At 42.4% G+C, this 25828-nt stretch overlaps 1 protein-coding gene across 3 annotated transcripts in view; it reads right to left on the minus strand.

Annotated features, from left to right (window-relative positions):
- Positions 1-2139: 2139 nt before the first annotated feature.
- Positions 2140-25828, minus strand: part of EXD2 (exonuclease 3'-5' domain containing 2) — an 80575-nt gene continuing 56886 nt past the window's right edge. For all 3 annotated transcript variants that reach the window (XM_080683303.1, XM_080683301.1, XM_080683302.1), the window contains exons 4-9: positions 18143-18269; positions 14105-14436; positions 12762-12868; positions 12377-12512; positions 10961-11317; positions 2140-5773 (exon numbers count right to left, since the gene is read on the minus strand). In XM_080683303.1, coding sequence (XP_080539429.1) covers positions 5557-5773; positions 10961-11317; positions 12377-12512; positions 12762-12868; positions 14105-14436; positions 18143-18269 — 1276 coding nt within the window. In that variant the 3' untranslated portion in view covers positions 2140-5556. The remainder of the gene's footprint in view (positions 5774-10960; positions 11318-12376; positions 12513-12761; positions 12869-14104; positions 14437-18142; positions 18270-25828) is intronic.

The following is a 25828-nucleotide window of genomic DNA, read 5'->3' on the forward strand; positions in this document are numbered from 1 at the left end:
GAAGACTCACATCACCCCCGGGAAAGCGCCACATAAAGTAGCAGTGGGATGAACTACAGAATGCTACAGCTAAGAAGGCCCTAATAGCACATCTAATTCCAACTCCTCATTTTACTGTTAAATAAAGGAGCCCAGAAAAGTTAAGTGATTGGTCCAAAGATACCCAGCAATGGCCAGACCCAGAACCCAGGTCACCAGCTCACCCCTCTGATCCTCCACCTCATGACAGAACTGAGTATAGAAAGGAGCGAAATATAAAGCCCATGAACTGTACTCCCATCACCACCACCAAATAAACGTGCCTCTTTTAAAACAACCGTCTCAATCTCCCATTTCTTTTCAGCCCATTAGCTCACTAAGCTCAAATTTCTGATTCCTCTCCAGGATTCCATCCAGACCCTGACAGCCTGAGTAGTCAGGAGCCCAACTGTGCCCAGCATGTTGCAGCCTGAGAAGGGAGATCTTTGCAAAGCAGGAGTAGAATATAAGTAGCCTCTTCAACTCAGGAATATTGTGGACCACACATCATGCTTATAATAATGCCGACTCTAAACTCAGCAGCTTTTGAAGTTTACGCTGGCAGAAAGCAACGGGCTACCCATTTAGCAAGAGAGAAAAATTTAAGAATGAATAACATGTAAGGAAGGAGGACAATGCTTTGAGTTCCGTCTGGAGGGTGTGAGATGAACCACTCCATTCAAGAGAATGGTCTTCAAGGCAGTCTCATCAGAAGAGGCACAAACCAGGATGCATGAACCAGGTCCTTGACATTCCCTGTGTGCAAATGAAGTCAGTTCTTGATTTTCCCCCAGCGATACCCACAGTGTCTAGGGACCTCCAATGGGTTGTCTGCAGACAGAGCTGATGTGTAGGAAACAAGGGTCTGATGTACTTCCCACATTCCCCCAAAAATGTATTGGGATTCCCAAAAAGGGCCTTGGTGCCTCGACCAAAAAAAAAAAAAAAAAAAAAGAGGAGTGATTAACGCATGTCCTAGTAGGCTGGTGGGGCAGGTACTTCTGAACAAGTGGGCCGCTGGCATGTCAGCCCTGCTCCATCACCTGATGCAAAACTGCTCCAGGACTAGGGAGAGATAGAAGGTATTAGGCTCCAGCATGAGGAGGCAACATTGGTGCAAACCTGAAAATTATAACTGAGTTCTAAACTAAAAATATTTGGGGGGTTATGTATTATTTTTATGTTATTCAGATCAAGAGTTAATCATAACAAGAATCATTCTTATACCTTCTCATCCAAAAAAAAACAAAAAAACCCGGTTCTCACTGTTTTCCTAAGGGATTAAGTACTCTAAAAATGACCATCTACACAACAGAAGAGACAAAAGATCAGAAAGAGGAATCTTTTAAAAATATATAATAATTAATGAATAGCAAACTGAGAAACTATCTCATTTAAAAATAAAAAGTTACCTCTCGGCCGAAACCGGTTTGGCTCAGTGGATAGAGCGTCGGCCTGCGGACTCAAGGGTCCCAGGTTCGATTCCGGTCAAGGGCATGTACCTTGGTTGCGGGCACATTCCCAGTAGGGGATGTGCAGGAGGCAGCTGATCGATGTTTCTCTCTCATCGATGTTTCTAGCTCTCTATCCCTCTCCCTTCCTCTCTCTGAAATATCAATAAAATATATTTAAAAAAAAAAAAAAGTTACCTCTCATGAGGATGAGACATAATGAAAAAAAAAAAAAAAGGAAGAAAGGATAAATGAATGAGTAAAAATCTCAGAGGGGCAAGGTAAACTAAGAATTTAAATTACAGTCAAATGTTAGAGCCCCGAACTAACAGGCAGAACAGGAAGCTGAACAAAAAAGCTCCTTCTGCCTGCTGGGTTCCTAAGCGTCTAAAATGAGGGATTAAAATGGCTTTATTTCTACAGAACACATTTTGTCATCTGATCTCTGTCCGTGACAGGGGTAAGAATAAGTTACTTATAGCTGCACTCTTAAGCAACAAATCCCTGAATATTGTACTTTGTTCACTTTCAGATAGTAAATCACCAATTCCTTATCTAGCAGAAAAAAAATCTATAGTTTTTAAAATAAAAACTTTCATTTTAAGTTATTTTTACATTTTTATTTTCAAACAAGCAGTTTTTCCAAAATACATTGATTGCAAGGGGCAAATGAGGCGATGGAGAGCGGGACGCAGAGGGAAGCAGAGAAAAGGCTCTGACCGGAACGTTCAGAGAGGCCCTTGCTGGGAACTGTCCTCTTACCACTACTCACAGAGAAGCTCCGCAAATGCACTGGAACATGAGCCACAGGGTCAAAGAGAAGCAGCCCCTTAATACACATCCCTAGAGATGCTTTCAACTTGTACTCACACCAGCAATGTGAGTCCCCTCCTCCCGATCCAATCTTGAGGGTTCTATTCTAATGAAGTTATTAAAGACACAGGCAAAGATTTATACATAAGAAAGTTCACCACAGCGTCACTGATATTAACAAAGAATCTGAAACAACCAAAATTTTCAAGTATGGGAATGGATAACTAAAGTAAGGTAGATCCACTAGAGATCTACTTTCCAATACTGAAAGACACAGAAAATTACTTACTTGTGATACCATGTTAAGTGAGGGGGGGAAAGGGGATACCCAGCTGTATATATGTATGACTCTCAACTTGGTTTAAATACATATATTACATGCATTTTTATATACCAAAAGGAAATTCATAAATATATCAGCAAAGGTTAGCTCTGTTCTAGACGGAGGTAAGATGGATGATTTTTATTCTTTTTTTAGACTCATCTATAATAAACATACATTACTTTTGTAACAGAAAAAACCGTAAGTATTTATAGTATGTCTACTCTAAAATATCTCATTTAAAATAGCAACTGTCGGCCTTAGGGAAAGGCTGCTAAAGTCCAAGGCTGACAAGCCCTGGCCAGTGTGGCTCAGCTGGTTGGGCATCTTCCCGTGGACAGAAGGGTTGTAGGTTCAATTCCTAGTCAGGGCACATGCCTGGGTTGTGGGCTTGATACCTGGTGAGGGGTGTGCAGGAGGCAGCCGATCGATGTTTCTCTCTCTCTCTTTCCCTTCCTCTCTCTCTAAAAATCTTTAGAAATAAAGTCCAAGGTTGACTCAGTGAACAAAAGACTCAAATCTACACAAATAACTTCTGAATAGGATGAGACCCCTTTTGTGCCACAGTCTAGCTTCCTCCTCTACTGTGGCTGCTGGTTCTGTTACTGGGCTTTGTAGGAAGGTCTGCTGGGGACCCCATTCCTTCTTCTCACAGCAACCACTGCACCTTAATTGACCTGCACCTTAATTGACCTTGTACGAGTCTCTTACCACTTAGCATGAGGATCACACGGGAAGAGAACGAAAGAGTCCTAATCCCTGTTTCAGAGGAAGTTTTTCTTTTTTTTTCTTTTTTTAAATATATCTTATTGATATTTTACAGAGAGGAAGGGAGAGGGATAGAGAGTTAGAAACATCGATGAGAGAGAAACATCGATCAGCTGCCTCCTGCACACCTCCTACTGGGGATGTGCCCGCAACCAAGGTACGTGCCCTTGACCGGAATTGAACCCGGGACCCTTCAGTCCGCAGGCCGACGCTCTATCCACTGAGCCAAACTGGTTTCGGCGGAAGTTTTTCTTAAAAAGCTATCAAAATGACCCCAAATAAGGTACACACATTTTTAAAAATATATTTTTATTGATTTCAGAGAGGAAAGGAGAGGGAGAGAGATAGAAACATCAATGATGAGAGAAAATCAATGAAGGACTGCCTCCTGCACACCCCCTACTGGGAATTGAGCCCACAATCTGAGCATGTGCCCTTGACTGGAATCGAACCCGAGACCCTTCAGTCCACAGGCCAATGTTCTATCCACTGAGCCAAACCGGCTAGGGCAAAGGTCCGTAAATTTTGAAACATAAATCATGAGTTGTGTTCAGGAACCATGTATAAAAGTCTCTTCTCAAGAAGGAATGTAAAACAAAATCTTTGAGTGCCACCTTGTGGCAAGTCTGACTACTACATGACCACCTGTCCGTCTCCATGGGCTCCATGCAGTATGGTCAGAGACACATGCCCTATAATAACCTACAGCATTGAACATATGGTCCCCACAGTGCCTGGTACTATTCATTTTCAAGGATTTCTAGTTTAGATGCCAGAAATGCCTTTTTGAGGAAAAGTTGGAATGAAGAGGCAGAAGAACAACATGTAGGATGTGCACGTGTGTTTGTGGGTTGCTGTTGACCTGCCAAAGCTGCAGTGTGTGTGTGTGTGTGTGTGTGTGTGTGTGTGTGTGTGTGTCCATCCATGCCCACATACGATGGTACTGCTGCATGGACAACTATCTCTTCCCCCAAGAATATTTACCAACTTTATAAAATTATGAAGAAACAATTTTTACAGTTACAGTCAGTAAGTTTTATGCTTAGAAGTTTTATTTATCAATGTTAGAGCAACCATCACCAACTTGGGCACAATTCCCAAGTTGATTTCATGCTTAAAGTGGCGACCTCACATTTTGAAAGAAAAAACACACCACTGTTTTAACATCTAAACACATAAGTAATCTCAGTGTTCCAGGTATGGGGGGAGATGGAGAGATCCTCACTACAACCAAAGACTCCAGGAGAGAATTAAGTGCTGGAAAGAGGTCAGTACTGCAAATTGATGGAAACAGAACTCTGGAGGGACCTGATACGGATTCTGAGAAAAGATAATCTTCCTTCCAGAAAGGGATTAAGCTAAAAGCTTTGCAGTTATGGGCAGGAGGATGGCAACCAGCAGACAATGAACAGCATGAGAGGAAAAGCATAGCAACTTATTGAAGTTCTCTGGGGAGATGGTGCTGAGGCTTCTCTCGGCCCCCCTGGGTGGGAGGCCTGTCTCTAGAAAATGATTCCTCTAGTGTTAGTGTGCAAGCAAAGTAAGGACTCTGTCGCTTTGGTCTTTGGCATGTCGAGGGGAGCAAGCTCAAGTGTGTGAAATAAACTGAAGTGATTCAGTTGGGAATGGATCCCAAACAGGTGCATTGTGGGAGAGCATTAAGCCAAAGAATTTATAATTATGAGGCTGAACTGGGAAAATTAATCTGAACACTTGATCATCTCTCAACCCCCTAGAAGAACTTTTCTCCCCTCCTAGCCTGACGGGATTGAAATACTGACAGCCCATTTGAGATAAATCAATGTACTGAACAGGGAGAAATGTATTAAAAAACCTGAGAGTCCTGACAAGTCACTTCAGGGAGAATCCTTCATTTGCCATCTGCACAGGGAAAGCAGAAGAGAAAGAGTAAAATAATTCAAGACCCTCCTTGTCTACAAAAATAAAATAAAATGGAGAAAAAAGAGAATTTTCATTCTGCCCACCTAAAATTCAAAACCATAAGCTCCCCTTAAAACAAGAGTCATGCTCCATCCACCAGAAGCATTCTGGGATCAGTTTGGGTTAGTATTCTGAGTTGTGTCACAGGCTTTGACAATTAACAACGTATTAAAATGGGAAGAGGTGACGGTTCCACCTTGGCTCCAGCTTCCCAGCTGTCCTCACCTGGGAGGAAAGCAGCCATCACGACAGCTTGATGGGAAGGTCTTCCCCGTATTTCCGGAGCAGCTTCTGATGGTTGTGGTCCACTGACCACTGCTGGGGCAGATGCTTGGGCTGCATGGAGTCCAGGAAGTGCTGACGCCAGCGGCTCTCCAGCTGCATGAGGGAGCGCAGCCCGCCCCGGCTATGGCACTGCACCACCTTCAGCCCATGAGGAATGTAGTTTTCATTGGAGATCCTGCCAAGATACGAAGTACAAAGGTCTGAGAGAAATGGGCACAGGACGGTCTCACAGATGGCTCCACATGCTGCGGGCCATGGGGCTTCCACAGAGTATAAGGGAGGCTGCTAGACTAGCGGGCAGGCTACGTTAATGTCTCCAAAACATCCTCTTTCTCATATATGCTTCTTTTTTTAAAAATATATTTTATTGATTTTTTACAGAGAGGAAGGGAGAGGGATAGAGAGTTAGAAACATCGATGAGAGAGAAACTTCGATCAGCTGCCTCCTGCACACCCCCCACTGGGGATGTGCCCGCAACCCAGGTACATGCCCTTGACTGGAATCAAACTTGAGACCCTTCAGTCTGCAGGCTGACACTCTATCCAGTGAGCCAAACTGGTTACGGCTATGCTTCTTTTTTTTTTAAAGTTTGGGCATGTTGCCCACAATTCAACAGAGGGCATTTGGGGATTCAGAGCTGAACTTGTAGGAAAACCACTGCATCGTGCTCAGCCCCCTTTAGAGGCCCCTCCTGTCTGGCTGATGAGGATGAAGAATGCTGCCCCTGTATTTACTCCAGGGTGCTCAGTTACCAGCTCATGCCTCTTTCAAGTTATTCATCCTGAACCATGCCCAGTATTTATATGAGGCTGTTAAACCAGGCTGTTACCTGTGTTCCAGTTTTTCTTAACAGTGTAATACCTGAATGTAAAATGCAAGGGGGGGGCCACTTCTTTGGGGCCTTCCTCATCACAAAAGAAATGCCAAATCACATCCATGAGAACGATCACATCCTGAGAAGTGCCACATCCATGACAAGTATCACATCCTGAGAAGTGGTTTAGTCACAATGAAATGCTGCAGTGGCTTGCTGTGCAGCTGGTGCTGTTTAATAGGAAAACAAATCCCTGCTTCCTTCCCAGCTATGCTGAGGGGCCTTAAAACCTGCTCTGAAGCCAGGTGAACAGTGCTTTCACCTCCTCTGAATAAAGATCTCCTTTCTCAGGGGCTCCCTGCCTGGCATATGCAGCTCCTCTCCCTGCACCCATGCCCCTCTCATCCTCCTCCCAAGACCCCACCAGTCTAGCAGCATCAGTGCCTTCTATTGCTAGACATTTTACTAGTTAGCTCCTGAGCATCCCACTAACTTGTCTATCTTTTCCAAAAGAGCTGTTTCTCTTGGTCCTAGACATCCAAGTCAACAAGATAAATACTAGAAAGGTCTATGGTTGAAAGGGGAAGTTTGGTTGCTTTAGGACAGTGGTCGGCAAACTCATTAGTCAACCGAGCCGCAGTTTGCCAACCACTGCTTTAGGAAATACATTTAGGAATTGGTTAAAGGAGCCAGTGCCATTAATTTCTAATATGACCTTGGCAAGTTACTTAATTTTAACCTCAGGGTATCTAATATGAAACTTGGAAAATAACATGTATTCTATAACCTCAATAAGGATAAAATTCAGTAATAAATTTTTTAAACTATGATTTTCTTTTTTAAAGGTAAGCTATAATGTTAGTTACCAGTAAGAAGCCTAAATTCTACCTCATAGGGTCTGTTAGAAGAAATAATCAAAGCAAGTTATATAAAGGTTAGTAGCCTGCTAGATAAATATATCTATAAATATTTGTTTGATAAATATTTGCTGCTATAGTTAAAGTATTTTGGGGGTTTTTATAACAAAAATATTATAGGCGGGAAGAAACCAAGATGGCGGCATAGGTAAACACCTAAACTGCTGCCTCGCACAACAATTTCAAAACTACAACTAAAAGACAGAACGGACACCATCCAGAACCACAGGAAAGCTGGCTGAGTGAAAATTCTACAACTAGAAGGAAAGAGAAAAGCTCACAGAGAATTGGAGGTACGGCAAAGGGGCTTTGTGTGCGCAGAGAGGAAGGGCGGCTGAGAGCCTGGCTGACTTTCTCTGGCGGAAGGGGGAAGGAAGCCTCCGACCGCACTGAACCCCAGTTCTGACTGCACTGAACCCCAGTTCCGGGCGAACCCCTGGGGACCCACGCTCTTACGGGGGGAGTCTGGACTCTCGGGCGGAGACTCGAGCTGGGAAAGGCAGAAGTCTGAAGGCACGCGCGGGCCAGTGCGCACAAAGGCTGCGGAGGTTGCCACAGGCTTTCCCTAGTGGAAGGGAGTCAGAGGATCCTGACTGCACTGAGCCCCAGTTCTGACTGCAGTGAACCCCAGTTCCAGGCGAGCCCCTGGGGACCCACGCTCTTGTGGGGGGAGTCTGGACTCTCGGGCAGAGACTCGGGAGCCAGGGAAGGCGGAGGACTGAAAGCGCGCGCGCGTGCCAGTGCGCACAAAGGCTGCGGAGGTTGCCACAGGCTTTCCCTAGTGGAAGGGAGTCAGAGGCTCCTGACGGCACTGAGCCCCAGTTCTGACTGCAGTGAACCCCAGTTCCAGGCGAGCCCCTGGGGACCCACGCTCTTGTGGGGGGAGTCTGGACTCTCAGGCGGAGACTCAAGCTGGGGAAGGCGGAGGACTGAAAGCGCACATGCGCGCAAGGGCAAGGCTGACAGGAAGCTAAGACTGAGACTCCACCCCATCCAAGCTGAGCACAGAGGCTATTGCAATTTGGCAAGGCTAATCCTATAAGGCTGTCTCCAGCACCGAACTTCTCCCAGCATAGACACAGCTAATCCTTACAGCCAACTGGCCCGGAGGTCAATTCTTCCCAGTGATACCAACAACAATAAAGACTTAATTACAACAAGGCTGTACACACAGTCCACAAAGGGGTGCACCAAGAGTGTCCACCTCAGGTTAACTGGGGAGGCAGACCCACTGGGCCATATTGGAAACCTAGCACAAATATCTACCTTACCAACTCAGGGAATCAGTGAAAATGCGGGGTCAAAGAATCAGATCACAAATGAAAGAAATGGAGGAAAACAAACGACTGGATATAGAATTCAAAACCACGGTTATAAGACTTTTTAAGAATATCCTAGAAAAGGCCGATAAATATAACGAGACCCTCGAAGATATGAAAAAGGACCAACTAGAAATTAAACATACACTGACTGAAATAAAAAATATTATACAGCCGAAACCGGTTTGGCTCAGTGGATAGAGCGTCGGCCTGCGGACTGAAGGGTCCCGGGTTCGATTCCGGTCAAGGGCATGTACCTTAGTTGCGGGCACATCCCCAGTGGGAGGTGTGCAGGAGGCAGCTGATCGATGTTTCTCTCTCATCGATGTTTCTGGCCTTCTATCCCTCTCCTTTCCTCTCTGTAAAATATCAATAAAATATATTTAAAAAAATATATATTATACAGAGACCCAGAAACAGAACAGAGGAACACAAGAATCAAGTCAAAGAATTGAAATACAAAGAAGCAAAAAACACTCAACCGAAAAAGCAAAAAGCAAAAAAAAAAAATCCAAAAAGTTGAAGATAATGTAAGAAGACTCTGGGACAACTTCAAGCGTACCAACATCAGAATTATGGGGGTGCCAGAAGAAGAGAGAGAGCAAGATACTGAAAACCTATTTGAAGAAATAATGACCGAAAACTTCCCCCACCTGGTGAAAGAAATAGACTTACAAGTCCAGGAAGCCCACAGAACCCCAAACAAAAGGAATCCAAAGAGGACCACACCAAGACACATCATAATTAAAATGCTAAGAGCAAAAGACAGAGGGAGACTATTAAAAGCAGCAAGAGAAAAACAGTTACCTACAAGGGAGCACTCATACAATTGTCAGCTGATTTCTCAACAGAAACTATGCAGGCCAGACGGGAGTGTCAAGAAATATTCAAAGTGATGAATAGCAAGAACCTACAACCAAGATTACTCTACCCAGCAAAGCTATCATTCAGAATTGAAGGGCAGATAAAGAGTTTCACAGACAAGAAAAAGCTAAAGGAGTTCATCACCACCAAACCAGTATTATATGAAATGCTGAAAGGTATTCTTAAAGAAGAGGAAGAAGAAAAAAGTAAAGATAAAAATTATGAACAACAAATACATATCTATCAACAAGCGAACCTAAAAATCAAGTGAATTAAAAACCTAAGGAACAGAATAATCTGGTGAATATAATAGAATCAGGGGCATAGAAAGGGAGTGGACTGATAATTCTCAGGGGGAAAGGGGTGTGGGGGGTACGGGAAGAGACTGGACAAAAATCATACACCTATGGATGAGGACAGTGGGGGGAGGTAAGGGCAGAAGGTGGGGTGGGAAATGGGTGGAGGGGAGCTATGGGGGGAAAAAGGAGAAATAATTGTAATAATCTGAATAAAGATTTATTTAAAAAAAAAACTTTGCAAATTAATAAACAGTTGAATTCCCTATAATTAAGTTGTAATAAAAAAAAATATATATTATAGGCAACCAGCATCACTAACAGGGTTTTGTGAACTTATCAGTTCAATTATTTCAACCCCTAGGACTTCTGAAGAAAGTGAGTTGGGAAGCAGAACTATATAGCAGGTGGCCCAGAATTTTTATCATCTGAGCTACGGACCCATTCATTTCTTAGGACCACAAACTGCTCATTGAGGAACACTGAGTTAAGGCATATCAATTCAACTGTGTACTAATGGAGAAGGAGGTCTGAGGAAGGAAGGAAGGAAGGAAGGAAGGAAGGAAGGAAGGAAGGAAGGAAGGAAGGAAGGAAGGAAGGAAGGAGAAAATAGTAATGGAATTCTGGCCAGCATTCCATCAGTGGGTCAGTACCCTAAAGTGCAGGTGAAACAGGACACATGAATCCATTGTCACAATTCCCACAGACCTGAATGAGGTGAGACACAAAACTACACATGCTGTATTTCATGGACAACTTCAGTGATTTGAGGGCATTTCCGGGCTATTATTTTCATCTTATGTGCTGACGTGAGGATTTACTTCTGCACTAAACGTATAAAGCACAACTCTACTGCATTTCAACTTTCCCACTAATCATGTAAATAGATATAAGTATATGACTTAAAGGGTCATATACTTTAAGATAGAAGGAAAGTCTCCTATAGAAAGGAAATTCTCAAATAGATTGTTCTATCTCACCCCCGAGATATTTTAAGCCATTAGATACTGGGATAGTCATGAGATTATGCACTGCACCTAAATGACTAATGGCCCCTCCCCACTCCCTGGCAAGTGTTCCCACTAAGTAGTCAGGGTTAATGTCACTGGATTAATCCTCACTCCTTCTCTGACCAGAACTGTCCATTGTACCTGGTCTCCAGGCTGGCAGCCTCTTGAAGCATCTCATCTGTGACCGTGTCTGTGTTATAAAACTCTCTGAGAGCTTGCAGCAGCTCCTCCTTTCGATGAGCAGGCAGGCTTTCGGCGTTGAGCAGGGCCCTGGCCCCAGAGCGCATCTGCCGGCGCTCTGGATCCTCCAGCAGGCGCAAGCCCTCCTCAGAGCCAATTGGGGCCTGGAACTCCTTGGCCAGCTGCTGCTTCAAGTGGTTGTCATAGTAGTTGGAGATGGCATGGCAGGAGGTGCAGAGCAGCAGGACGTCATGGGAGTTGTGGTCCTTCATCTCAATGGGGAAGTGCTTCCGGTACTCGTGTGGGATCACGTTCTTCCTGAACAAGCCCACCCAGAAGGCAGTTCTCATTAGCATGAGACAGAGAACACACCTGTAACCAGCACGGGGGCTGCTAGGATTCTGATCTGGGCCTGAACATAACTGTGAAGCCTTGGGTACCACAACCCGACAGAGACAACATAAAAACAGTACTACCTATTCCACTCGCGGCCCACCTACCTACCTGTGCCCTAAGTTCCTTTAGTGAGAAAAGACTACCTGCTCTCAGGCTTCAGTGGAGGGCCTGGGGAGGGGGAGGCTAATAACAACCTTTGAGAAGGTTGTGCTCCCAGAAGGAAAAGTATCAGAGAAATGAAAAGAAATTCTAATGGCCTTTAACAGCTGGAAAACAACTCTCTCAAAGCATGTAGCAGGTAACCTCCACTCCTGAAATTCTGGAAGCCAGGTGACCTGAAAAAGCCAATTTCCTTCATCTGAAGAATCCCTTACTCTAAGATTATTTCCCTGGGTCATCAAAGTCCATCATTATTTTTTAAAAACTCTCAAGAAAAACTCTTGGCAGCAACAACTACTGTCTCACTTTGTAAGGGAGAAAAGAAGGACACCAGTTGCTCCCCAGAAGCCCAAGAGAAAGCCTGTGTCTGGGCACCTCGGGCTCAACAGGCAGCTTCACCTTCACTGCAGAACGGCCTTCCCAGACTATTCCAGAGGGTGCCTCGGGTCATCTGGGTACTGCACTAACAGTCCCAAAGAGCAGAAAGCTTGTGAGCCCCTCAGGGGAGGCTTATAGTGACAGAGAGAAAGGCAGCTTCTGAAGGAACTGCTCTCCATTCCTTGGCGAGCGGAAGGGAACCACTCTCTTTCTGGAAAACTGTTACTGAGAGGAGTACTGCATTCCAGAAACTAAGAACTGGGCTTAGGAGGGGCAACAGAGCAAGGCCAGGCCGAGTGGCAAAACTCTCAGGGAAACTGGGATGCACCCTTGGGACCAGTCTCTCAGCCAAGTGGGCAGACTCCAACAAGGCCCCTGAGGGCTCTGCATATGGCTACAAAGGCAATTTCTGTGGAGGCAGACAAGCAGGCAACCCACACTCACCGAATGTAGGAGTCTTTCTTGCCACACACTACACACAGGTTCTCTTTAACCATCAAGTAGTAGTCTCCTGGGGATTCCGGTCTTCCCGCAGGTTCAAACTGTAGCTTGACCACAAAAGGCTCTTGACTCACCAGCTCTTAGAGAAAAGAAGTCTTAGTTAGTATCTGCCTGCTCAGCTGTGCCCCAGAGAAGAAAAACAACCTTAATTGTTCTCAGCTGTCCTGGCAGACATCACTATTTCTGGGTCTTAAATAGTCCCGTCTCATGTGACTCAAGGTCTCTCTGCCTTCTTCTATCCATCCCTCTCCCTCATCTCACTCCCCACTCCTGCCAGTGCCCACATGCATCTAATTTATAGACCAAATATGACAGTTGACTCTCAAACCTCCAATGCCTTTGTCCAGGTACCACTGAGCTTTTCTTCGATCACAAGTGCACAGGGGCTGTCCATCAGGAGCATGGAGGAAGCAGTTATCATAGAGTGGTGATTTTCTGCAGGGAAGGGAGAAAGAGGGCTAAACCTGAAAGCTAACTATTGGTCAAGTCATCAGTCATCTTCCCATGTTCTCTTCTGAGTGAGCCAGGCTATTCTCAACAGCAGGGACAACAACAACAAAACTAAACATGGAAAGAAAGCATATTAATTCTTCCATCTGCATTGGGCTAGGAAACAGAAATAAAAATGAAGAGTTTATATTCTAGTTTTAATATGTATGGATTGGGACATTAGGGACTAAGTTCTACTGTGAAAACAAGCAGGAACAGAGCACCAAGAAAACTGCCCTATGGAGTGATCACTGGATTAAACAAAGTAAATTAAAATGAAAGAACTTCAAGTTAAAGTAATGAGGGCCACATGGGTTTATTTCTGGCTCAAACGCAACACTTGCTTCAATTTAATTATCCAATTCCTGAAGGAACTTTGCTACAGGGACCAGAGATTATTAGTCATCTTTCTGCAACACGGGCATAAATTGTACAGGAAAATTCTCCTTGGCTAGACAGTAACATTGGCTTAGAGCTGATGTCATTCTAAATAGTCAAATACCAAATGAACAAGAAATCAGATGACACATTTCTCCTGAAAAGTATGATGCACTTCATGTTATTAATTTTCACAGCTATTCTGAAGCAAGCAGGAATGATTAATTATACCTTCATTTATAACTGGAGAAAGTACAGGTCTAAGGTCAAATCAGGGTCAGTGACAAAGCTAAGTTAAGCTCTCCTCATTTCCACTCCAACTGCCCAACAATGAAGAAGTAAAAGGGGTCCCAGACGGTTTGGCTCAGTGGATAGAGCGTCAGCCTGCAGACCAAAGGGTCCCGGTTCAATTCCAGTCAAGGACACGTACCTCGACTGCAGGCTCCTTCTCAGCCCAGGCCCTGGTCGGGCACATACAGGAGGCAACCAATCGATGTGTTTCTCTCACATCTATGTTTTTCTCTGTCTTTCCCTCTCTCTTCCACTCTCCCTAAAAATCAATGGAAAAATATCCTCAGGTGAGGATTAAAAAAAAAAGAAAAAGCGGAAAAGGAGAAGAGTACACAAATACATCAAAGGATAGCTCCAAATGTCCTTGAAGGAAAGGAAGAATAATAACCCCTGGAGAACCTTTGCTTCCTTACCACACACGCCTCCTCCCATACCCAAGGTGAGATATCACATGTGCCTTTAGCTGAAGGCTGTGCCTCTGACACTTTACTAGACAGGAAACAAGTCAATTACCTGGCAGAATAGCCCACCCCCAGGGGCTTTCTTTTATGTTTTCTGGGGTCTCTCCCTTGATGGTTGCCTGGCACCGTTACATCAACCTTAGACTTCTTATTTCCTGGTTTTTGCTGAGATTCTGTTGCTTCCCCATTAACCTCTTCTCCCAATCTGCTAATTCCTTTGCTTCGGAATGGGATGTCTACCAAATCCTGGCATTTCTCCAAAACTTTTCTCCAGCCAATGCGGTCATCATTTTCTTCTAAAGCTGGATTCCTAGAGAAAGGGTATCCAAGAAGATGGAGAAAGAGAGCCACTGAAATCTGGGCATCCCTGGCAGCATAAATTACCTGAAGAGAAAAGTCAGAGATCAGTGGAATCTAGAAGGCAAACCAGAGAGAGCAACTTCAAAGCATCACAAAGATATAAACAACTTTCAGGTCTAATTCAAGATGTATGATAACCTAGACATCTTCTTAAAAACTTTATTATGAAAAATGTAAAACTATACAAAAGCAAATCAAATCTATATAAATCAGTGAGGTTTCTTTCTGTTTGCATAATTTTATTGTATCTGCTACCAAATCCACTGGACGGATTTTTTTCAAATCTGGGGTAGGGTAGTCACCACAGGTATGACAACTAGTACATGAACTTCACTTTGGGGATAGTCATCATCTAGAACAGCTGAGACCAACATTCATTAAGAGGCCTGTGTGACTGCCCTAGATAGTTTGGCTCAGTGGATAGAGCATCGGCCTGTGGACTGAAGGGTCCTGGTTTTGATTCCAGTCAAGGGCACATGCCCAGGTTGCGGGCTCAATCCCCAGTGTGGGTGTGCAGGAGGCAGCCGATCAATGATTCTCTTTCATCATTCATGTCTCTATCTCTCTCTCCCTCTCCCTTCCTCTCTGAAAGCAATAAAAATATTTTTTTTAAAAAAAAATCACAAAGCCCATTTGTAGAATTTATTTATCTAATAATGAGAAGTCATTCTCCCAAGCAACTGGTTACAAGCAAGCTGATCATAAATAAAAGTAGTCAACAGTATAATTGTTAGCTTTTCTCAAAAAGGCTACAAAGACTTTAAATAAAAGTATTCAACAGTTTAATTGATAGCTTTTCTCAAAAAGGCTATGAAGACTTTAAGATTACTTTATTATTTTTTAAAATATATTTTTATTGATTTCAGAGAGGAAGGGAGAGGGAGATAGAAACACCAATGATAAAAGGGAATCATTGATTGGCTGCCTCCTGCACGCCCCGCCCTGGAAATCGAGCCCACAACCAGGGCATGTGCCCTGACCAGAACTGAACCATGACCTCCTGGTTCATAGGTTGACGCTCAACCACTGAGCCACACCAGCTGGGCTAAGATTACTTTAATTCAGCGTAATAACCAAGCCTGTCATGGACATGAACAACTGTGTGGTGATTGTGGTGGGGAAGAGGGTAGGTGGAGGTGAAAAAGGGTATGGGAGATAAATGATGATGGGGGGAAATTTTTTAAAAAATTAAATTTAAAAAGCACACACACACAAAAAACAAGCCTGGTAGATGGAACTATTAGTATGGATTTTTAAAAATGCTTAAAAAAATTTCCACCTAGACCCAACAATCTATATATCTATCAGCAAGTTGTCTCCCATTGGAAAAGATTGTACTTGAATGAAAAGTTCAGAGTGCTTTTTAACAAATTATTTTTCAAGTGATAAAAAAACCAAGGTACTTGCAACAAATGGTGCTGGAACAACTGGTTATCCACATGCAAAAGAATGAAGTTGGACCCCTACCTCATATCACACACAAAAATTAACTCAAAATGGATCATAAACCTAAGTGTAAGAGCTAAAACATAAGACTCTTAGAAGAAAACAGAGGAGTAAATGTTTATGACTGTGGGTTAGGCAATGATTTCTTAGATATGAAACCAAAAGCATGAATAATTTTTAAAAAATAAAAAACTGACCCCATCAAAATTAAAAACTTTTGTGCTTCAAATGATTCCAGCAAACCTAGCTGTTGGAGGAGGGGGGAGGGGAGAGTGACTGATAATGGGTATGGTGTTTCTTTTTGGTCTTAGCCAAAAGGCCGAGAGACAATTCAAAAAAACTATTAAGAGGAAGGAAGCAAATAAGGAATGAATGAACAAACCAAGGCACAAAGAAGTAACTTACTCAGGGTCATAGCAAATCAGAAATGGCTGTAGAAACGAATTTCACATAATTTGATTCCTAGAATTCTCTCACAGGATAATATTAACCTTAAGATACTAACTATTGCTAACTCCATTAACAACATTTTGGAAGGATGAACAAGTGTTAACTGACTTGGCCACCAAAGAGAAGGCTGAAACCTAGACCTATAATAGGGGGTAGAAGCCAAAAATTAAAAATCAAATTAATTTGAGCCACAAAGAATGCCAAAGCATAAGGAATGGGAGGCAGCAGTTGTCTGTGAAAGCAAGGATACAAGACAACAAGGATACACGTAGGGGTGAAAACAGGAAGATAAGGTGAAAGTCTCTATAAAGCACACTTAAACCCCAGACCTCTTTATATCACAGGGCCAATTACTCCTTCTCTAACCCAAAAGAGAGAAAGTTTGTAGAACCAAAACTAAAATGGAGTCATTTATGTCAGGGACAAAATGGAGCAGGCCAAAGCAGGCACATTAAAGAAAACAAAACTTCACCTAACCTATGTTGCAGGAATTTATAGCTCTCCTCAGAAATTATCAGAGGACGCCAACCAATCCCCAAACACCAAGTCTGTTCATACCATCTTTGGACTTCCTTGTTCCTGTCTCAGCTACCCGGATCCAATTAAGGAAGAAGACCACTAGACAACCAATAAGCCGAAAAAGCCAAATAACTTGCGAATTTACCCTCGTCTGTGAGCAACGCAGAACTCATTGCTCACATAGCGTTGAATTTCTCAGCTTGCAAATTGAAACCCTTACAATAAACTCATCTTGCCCTAACTGGTTTGGTTCAGTGGATAGAGTGTTGGCCTGTGGACTGAAAAGTCCCAGGTTCAATTCCGGTCAAGGACATGTACCTTGGTTGCGGGCACATCCCCAGTAGGGGGTGTGCAGGAGGCAGCTGATTGATGGTTTCTCTCATGGATGTTTCTAACTCTCTATCCCTCTCCCTTCCTCTCTGTGAAAAATCAATAAAATATATTATAAATAAATAAACTCATCTTGTTTTTTTTTGTGTGTGTTTTTTAAAATATATTTTTATTGATTTCAGAGAGGAAGGGAGAGGGGAGAGAGAGATAGAAACATCAATGATGAGAATCACTGATCTGCTGCCTCCTGCATGCCCCCTACTGGAGATCGAGCCGGTAACCCAGGCATGTGCCCTCGACTGGAATCAAACCAGGGACCCTTCAGTCCGCAGGCAGACGCTCTATCCACTGAGCCAAACCAGCGAGGGCAACTCATCTTGTTTTAGAATTTGGTTTTGACAAGTTTAGTCATATAATGGCTAAATCACAGAGGATCTGGACCTAGTAAAACCAGGCATGGCGGAGGTTGGAGGCAAAGTGTCACTAAAAAAGTGGGGATTATGAGAAAGTCTACATACTGAACGGTGAGACTAGCAGCACCTTTCCCCCACTCAGCCATCAGAATATGGGCTGTGGGCTTATACCTCTTGAGCAGAAGACTAGAAGATTCATCTATGGAGAAACTGAGTAGACTTACTGGGTGGAAAGACTTACAGTTACTGACATTTGACTGCAACTGATAATGTTATCTAATGTTTTATTATCCATAGTTACTGATAATAAAACCCACTAGTTCAAAAGCCCTGGCCATATGGCTATGGTCTCAATCCATTTTTTTCAATGTCAAAATTAAAAATTATTTTCTGCATTTCCTAAAATTTCATTAAGCATTATTTTAGACCAATTATCTTGGTTATCATCAGACAAGGAATCTATTTTAAGGCACTTCTGCCCAATACTTATATTTGAGGATTAGAATTTTAACAACAATTATACTTCACAACCAATGACCCTTCCATTCTTCAAGCACTCTAATAAGAAGTACCTGGTCCTCCGTAAGATTTTCAGCATCCCAGTTGCTGCAACGAAGTACAAGGGACTTGTCAAGGGGAAAGTTCAAAACAGTCTCAGCGAGTGATTTCAGGCTAAGCCCATTACAGAGCAAATTGTTCCTACAAAAAATAAATAAAATCATGTTATCAAAAATGGATAAAAGAAAAGAACAGGCAAATAAAATAAATATAAATAAACAGCTAGTAAACAGATGACAGATATTCAATCTCACTAGACATCAAATAAGGTAAAATCATACAATTTTTAAACCTATTAGATTGCAAAGATTTATTTAAAATAACTCTATCTAGTATTGGTGGAGCATGAAGAATCAGACAGTCTAACCCAGGGGTGGGCAAACTTTTTGACTCGAGGGCCACAATGTGTTCTTAAACTGGACCGGAGGGCTGGAACAAAAGCATGGATGGAGTGTTTGTGTGAACTAATATAAATTCAAAGTAAAGGAGCGGAGGGGAGAGCAAGAGAACCCTCCACTCTTTCGGCTCCGCGGGCCGTAGTTTGCCCACGGCTGGTAACCTAACATTTGTAAACTTTGCATTTTTCACAACCTTTATGAAAAAACAGTTTAACAATAAATAGCAATCAAAATGTTGAACATGAAAATTCTGATTCAACAATTCCATTTCTAGAAATTCAGCCTGAGGACAAATGTACATATAATAATCTTCATTACAGCACTATTTACAGTAGCAAAGAATTGGGAACAACCTAAATGCCCATCAATAGAAGACTGGTTAAATATCCATGCAATTAAATTATATACAGCTATTACAAATAAGGATGTGGATCTATATTGATGAGAAAACGTGTCCATGATACATTAGTTAAGTAAAGAGAGACTATGAAGGAAAGCATATGCTATGGTGCCTTTATGTTAACATATATACACTGAGTGGCCAGATTATTATGATCTCTGAATGCATAATAATCTGGCCACTCAGTGTACTTATGTATAAGGGAAAGCTTGCAAATCTTGATATGTCAAGGGACCAGGAGGAGATAGTGGCCCCCAGCCTCTGGCTAGTAAGTCCTCTGCTTCTTCCTAACTACCCACAATGCAGTTCTTATACATGGAAAAACCTTATTTTAAAATCCCAACTCTGTCGTCAGTCTACATAGAGTGGCCAGATTATTATGCGTTCAGAGATCATAATAATCTTGCCACTCAGTGTACTACATAAAAAATGTGTGTATGTGATTCTAGGTATGTGATCACAGAGAGAGAAAAACACAAAGAGATAACTAGAAACAATTGATCAAATGTTAGTGATATTATCTCTTGTTGTGAGACTTGGAATGATTATATATCCTCTTCATATTTTTCTGTTTGAGTTCGCTACTGTTCATGTATAACTTTTCAAATTTGAAAAAATGATAAGGCTATTTTCATTGAGGGGTAGAATCTATATATATATAAAAGCCTAAGCGACTATTATGACTGAACGACCGGAATAACTGGAACCACCAGTTGACAGTCACTATGATGCGCACTGACCACAGCCAACCTCCTGTGGCCCCTCCCCCTGGCCAGCCCCCATAGCCCCTGCCTCTGGCTGACAGGCCTCCCAATAGGCCCCGATTGGGGGGGCAGCCAGCCAACCTCCAGCAGTCCCTCCCCCTGGCTGGCCAGCCCCCCGATAGGCCTCGATCATCGGCCAGGCCGAGGGACCCCACCCATGCATGAATTCATGCACCAGGCCTCTAGTATACAATAAAATTAAGTATCCTTTCTGCTCTCCAAACACTTTCAGGTTAAAATAGCTATGGGGTGGTGAAAAAATTAACGTGTGTAAGAATAAGAGATTCCAAACAAGAGTTAACTGTGAAATTAAGAACATGTTGGTTTACAAAAGTAAAGCTAGAGATTCCAAAATGGCTGCAGAGTAAGTGGAAGCTACACTGACATGCTCCCAGGACCAAACTGGAATTATAACTAAAATACAGAAAAACCCTCCTAAATAATCCACTGAAGACTAGCTGAAGTGAACCCTGATAACCAAGGATGGAAAGTGGAACCACATAGAAACTGGTAGGAAATATGAAGGCACAAAAGGGCTGACCAGGCTCCCAAAGACGAAAGCTGAAATTCTGGAAGGATATCTCAGCTGTGGGGCATTTCCACTGAGAACTCTGGAGTCTAAACCCCAAGCTGGGTTCCCCAGCCCAGAGCACCAAAACTGAGAAAGGTACCCACATAACATCTGGCTGTGAAAAGCAGTAGGGTTTCTGCCTGCCAGGGAGAGATGGTTAGAAATGCAAGCACACTCTTAAACAGCCAAGACACAAAATTTTGTGTGCAGCCACTCACCTTGGGCTCCAGCAGAGGGAGGACAGAGTGGACTGGAGCTGTGTGAGCAGAAGCCAGGGTTGAGAGTTCTGGGGTTAGAGTTCAGAAGGAAGACACCTCGAATTCCTGTGCTGAATCATTCCCTCATACTGCAGAGGACATCTTTCTCTGGCAGACCTTTACCATCCAGGCAGCTTTTACTTGGAGGGAGGGGTGTTTTGAAATTGCCCCACCCTATTAGAAAACCCCCTGCTTCATCCTATGGAGTTTCTGGGCCCATGAAGAGACTGAGAATAGCAATCTGCATGCAGGCAGAAGCAATTGCCCCACCCTGTTGGAAAACCTGTCACCCCACCTGTCGCTGATAGCCTGAGGTTAATGAAGACTAAATAACAATCAGACTGTAGGCAGAAGCTGGTCTCTGGAGGGTTTGAGTCTTTGCCTGATCTAATTCTTGGCCCAGGGCTAGGAAAAGCAGACCATGGTGCACATCTTGTTTCTTTTCAAAGACACCCAGCTCCAGCAGCAGGAGCCACAAGCTGTGGATTGCTGATAGCTCCAAACAGGGTATTCAGGGCCATTCACAAACAGCATCTAACATTGTCCTGCATTAGAGATTGGAAGTCATAGCAGATCTATCTAATACATAAACACAAACCCAAATAGGCAGGCAAAATAGGAAGACCAAAAAAAACAAGCCCCAAATGAAAGAACAAGAGAATGCTCCAGTAGAGCTGAATGAAATGGAGATGAGAAATTTATCAGATAAGAGTTCAGAATAATTATGGCAATGATGCTCAGCAGTATGAGAAAAGATATAGTAAACTATGAAAAAAATAGTAGTCAGAAATAAGAATGATGTAGTATTAATAAAGAACAGACTGGAAAGAATACACAGAAGATTATGGGAAGCCGATGATCAGATCAGTGAATTATAAGACAGGGTAGAAAAAAAAATTACTCAATCAGAGAACCAAAATGAAAAAACAATTAAAAAACAGGAAGACAACTTAAGGGAGCTGTGGGACAATATGAAATGTAACAATATTCTCATCATAGGAGTATCAGAGGGGAAGAAAGTGAGCAAGGGATAGAGAACGTATTTGAAGAAATAATGGCAGAAAACTCTCTAACCTGGTGAAGGAAAAAGTCACACAAGTTTAAGAGGCACAGAGAGTCCCGAGCAAGAGGAACCCAAATAGGCCCACGCCCAGACACATCATAATTAAAATGCTAAAATGAAAGACAAAGAGAGAATCTTACAAGAGAAAAGCAAGCTGTTACTTACAAAGGAATTCCCATAAGGCTGTAAGCTGATTTCTCATCAGACACTCCACAGGCCAGAAGGGAATGGTGTGAAGTATTCAAGGTAATGAAAAGCAAGATCACTATATTCAGCAAGGCTATCATTCAAAATAGATGGTGAAATAAAGAACTTGCCAGACCCCCCCCCCCCAAAAAAAAAGGCTAAAGGGGTTTATCACCACCAAACCACCACTGCAAGAAATGCTAAAGGGACTGCTGTATTGAGAAGAAATAGAGAGAAAAACATAGGCATAAAGAATTAAAATGGCGCCGAAACCGGTTTGGCTCAGTGGATAGAGTGTCAGTCTGCGGACTGAAAGGTCCCGGGTTCGATTCCGGTCAAGGGCATGTACCTTGGTTGCGGGCACATCCTCAGTGGGAGGTGTGCAGGAGGCAGCTGATCGATGTTTCTCTCTCATCGATGTTTCTGGCTCTCTATCCCTCTCCCTTCCTCTCTGTGAAATATCAATAAAATATATTGGAAAAAAAAAAGAATTAAAATGGCAATAAATAAGTACCTATCAATAATAACCTTACATGTAAATGGATTAAATGCTCCAATCAAAAGGTATAGAGTAGCCCTAGCTGGTTTGGCTCAGTGGATAGAGTGTTGGCCTGCGGACTGAAGGGTCCCGGGTTCTATTCTGGTCAAGGGCACATGCCTGGGTTTTGGGCTCAATCCCCAGTGTGGGGTGTGCAGGAGGCAGCTGATCGATGATTCTTTCTCTTCATTGATGTTTCTCTCTCTCTCTCCCTCTCCCTTCCTCTCTGAAATCAAAATATATTTAAAAAAAAAAGATATAGCTGAATGGATATGAAAACATGACCCAAGTATATGCTGTCTACAAGAGACCTACCTCAGAACAAAAGACTCACACAGGATGAGAATGAAGGGATGGGAAAAATTTTTCCCTGCAAATGGAAATGAAAGAAAAAAACACAAAAACAAAACAAAACCTGGGGTAGCAAAACTAATATAAGACAAAAGAGACGTCAAATTAAGGCCATCACAAGAGACAATAAAGGTCACTACATAATAATAAAGGGATCAATCCAACAAGAGGATATAACCCTGGTAAGCATATATGTACCCAATATAGGAGCACCTAAATATATAAAAAAGCTTCTAGAGGACTTTAAGGGAGAGACTGACAGCAATACAATCATAGTAGGGGACTTTAACACCCTGCTGACTTTACTGGATAGCTCTTCCAGACAAAAAATTAACAAGGAAACAGTGACTAGATGAGTGGATAAAAAAGCTGTGGTACATTTACACAATGGAATACTATGCAGCTATAAGAAAGAAAGAACTCTTACCATTTGCAACAGCATAGATGTACCTGGAGAGTATTATGCTAAGCGAAATAAGCCAGTCAGAGAAAGGTAAGTATTGCATGATCTCACTCATATGTGGAATCTAATGAACAACATAAATTGATGAATAAACTAGATCCAGAGACATAGAAGCATTTGAGATTCCCTGTTGAATCTCAAAGGGAAGGCAAGTGTAGGTGAGTGTGTGGGAAGAGAGTAACCAAAGAACTTGTATGCATATATGTATAACCCATGGACAAAGACAATAGGGTGGTGAAAGGGGTAGAGGGCAGGGGTAGGTTAGAAGGGGTCAATGCAGGATAAAAGGGACATGTGTAATACTTTCAACAATAAAGATTTTTTTTTTAAGTGGAACTGGATTTCTGGTTGCCAAGTGTGAGACTAGAAGTTTTAGAGCAGGAAGCTTGGAGGTGAAGGTTCACGTCAGTGTTACAACATGCAGGATTGCTTCAGGTACTGTAGGAAATGAAATCATTATAATGATGAAGAAAAGAAAGCCTTTCCTTACCAAAACAAGCAATAAATTGATGTATTTCATCACGTACAGAAGAAGTACTGACTAAAAAGTATAAAAAGGTCCAGACACACTTAGGTAAAATGCATAAGGTCTTGGTTCATTAATGAAATTTAAGGATTTGGGGGAGACATAAAACTTTCTTCTGTTTTATTAGAAATTCTAAAGGTAATAAATGCTTATTATTAAAAATTGAGACTACAGACTAATATAATGGGTGAAAAGTGAAAGACCTTGGCTCCACATTTCCACTCCTCAGGAATATGACTCTTAACAGTATGCTGTGGCTCCCGCCCGACTTTTTCTATGCACAATAAACAAAGAGATGATTCAATGGAGAAGTAGATATCATTTTATGATATTTGTTTTGTTTATTGTTCTGCCACTTGCTCTATCACTCAATGTATCAGAGACCTCCTTCCATGACAATAAGTACAAATGTATTTATTTCATCCTTTTTAAAAGCTGTGTGATTTTTCAAGCATGGATATTCCATAATTCTTAAAATCATTTCCCTCACTGAAAGGACAGTACTTAATTTTTAGTTATTTAATACCATTTAGGTCGTTAGCCTTTTTTAAATGTCATATTTGGTGCCCAGGCTGGTGTGGCTCAGTTAGTTGGAGTATCATCCTGTACACCAAAAGGTTACAGGTTTGATCCCTGGTTGGGCTCATGTAGGAGGCAACTGATCGATTTTTCTCTCACGTCAATATTCTTTTCTTTCTCCATCCCTTCCTCTCTCTAAAACAGGGGTCCTCAAACTTTTTAAACAGGGGGCCAGTTCACTGTCCTTCATACTGTTGGAGGGCCGGACTATAGTTTAAAAAAAAAACTATGAACAAATTCCTATGCGCACTGCGGGCCCAGGACGAGTCGGCTGCTAAGCAGGATAGGCAGCGGCACCCTGCGGGCTGGATAAATGTCCTCGGCGGGCCGCATGTGGCCCGCGGGCTGTAGTTTGAGGACGCCTGCTCTAAAATCTATAAAAATAAATAAAGAGCCCTAACTGGTTTGGCTCAGTGGATAGAGCATTGGCCTGCGGACTCAAGGGTCCCAGTTTCGGTGCCAGTCAAGGGCATGTACCTTGGTTGCGGGCACATACCCAGTGGGGAGTGTGCAGAAGGCAGCTGATCGATGTTTCTAACTCTCTATCCCCCTCCCTTCCTCTCTGTAAAATATCAATAAAATATATTTTTAAAAAATAAATAAAGAATTTCATATTTGGGAAGGTTTCACATTTCTTGAGGATGAATTAAAAACAAGATGCCACCTTTGCCACTTCAAAGTTTCACTAGGAAAGATTGCAAAATCATACAAAACAATCTCCATCATAAATAATCTTCAGTTAACATAGGATAAAAATATAAAATATAAAGAGTATGAAGAAAAGAAGACAGAATTTTTAAAAAGTACTCCTCCCTGTAGTCAATGAAAGTAACAACTCCTTATGGCAAACATAAGAAGCAACCTATAGCCAACAGTGCTAAGTATAATTCTTGCATTAGAATGCCAAATTTCTTAGTTTTATTGTTTACCACTACAGTGCTTAATAATACAATAATCTTTACATTTTAATAAAATTTCATTAAAATTTAAAGCTCTGATAAATGCCTCACTTTTATTTCTAGAGAAGTTCTTGGTCATATTCAGCTTTGGCCAAATTCTTATTCTGACACTTGGCCAGTCTGCATTTAGCCAAACAATTCAGAGCACCACTAGTTTCTATATATTCATAATGAGGACTGTAATTGCATAGAAAGAGATCTGGAAAAACAAACCAATCAGATGATGATACTATGGAAACTGGTGATGACAGTGGCAGTAATAGTTAAAATTTACACAGCACTCTCTACATTTCAAATACTATTTCTAAGTTCTTCCCATAGTTTAACTCATTCAATATTCACATCAGTTCTCTGAGGTAGGAACATTATCATCTCTACTTCACAGATGAGGAGACAGAGGAAAGAATAGTGAGGTTCACTAACTTGCCAAAGGCCACACAGCTGGTAAATGGCAGAGCAGGGGCTCCCACCCACACACGCTGCTCTGGAGTCAACTCTCAGCCACTGTACACACTGCCTCTAACTACAGAGCAACAGTGGGCACATCCTGGGAGGTGGTGCCAAAGGGAGGAGGGCCCGATGAAAGGAGGCTTCTGCAGTTATACTCCAAATACTTTTACAGAGTTCAACATTTTTTATAGTAAA

This window comes from Plecotus auritus (genome assembly GCF_963455305.1).
Source record: "Plecotus auritus genome assembly, chromosome: 1".
NCBI lineage: Eukaryota > Metazoa > Chordata > Mammalia > Chiroptera > Vespertilionidae > Plecotus > Plecotus auritus.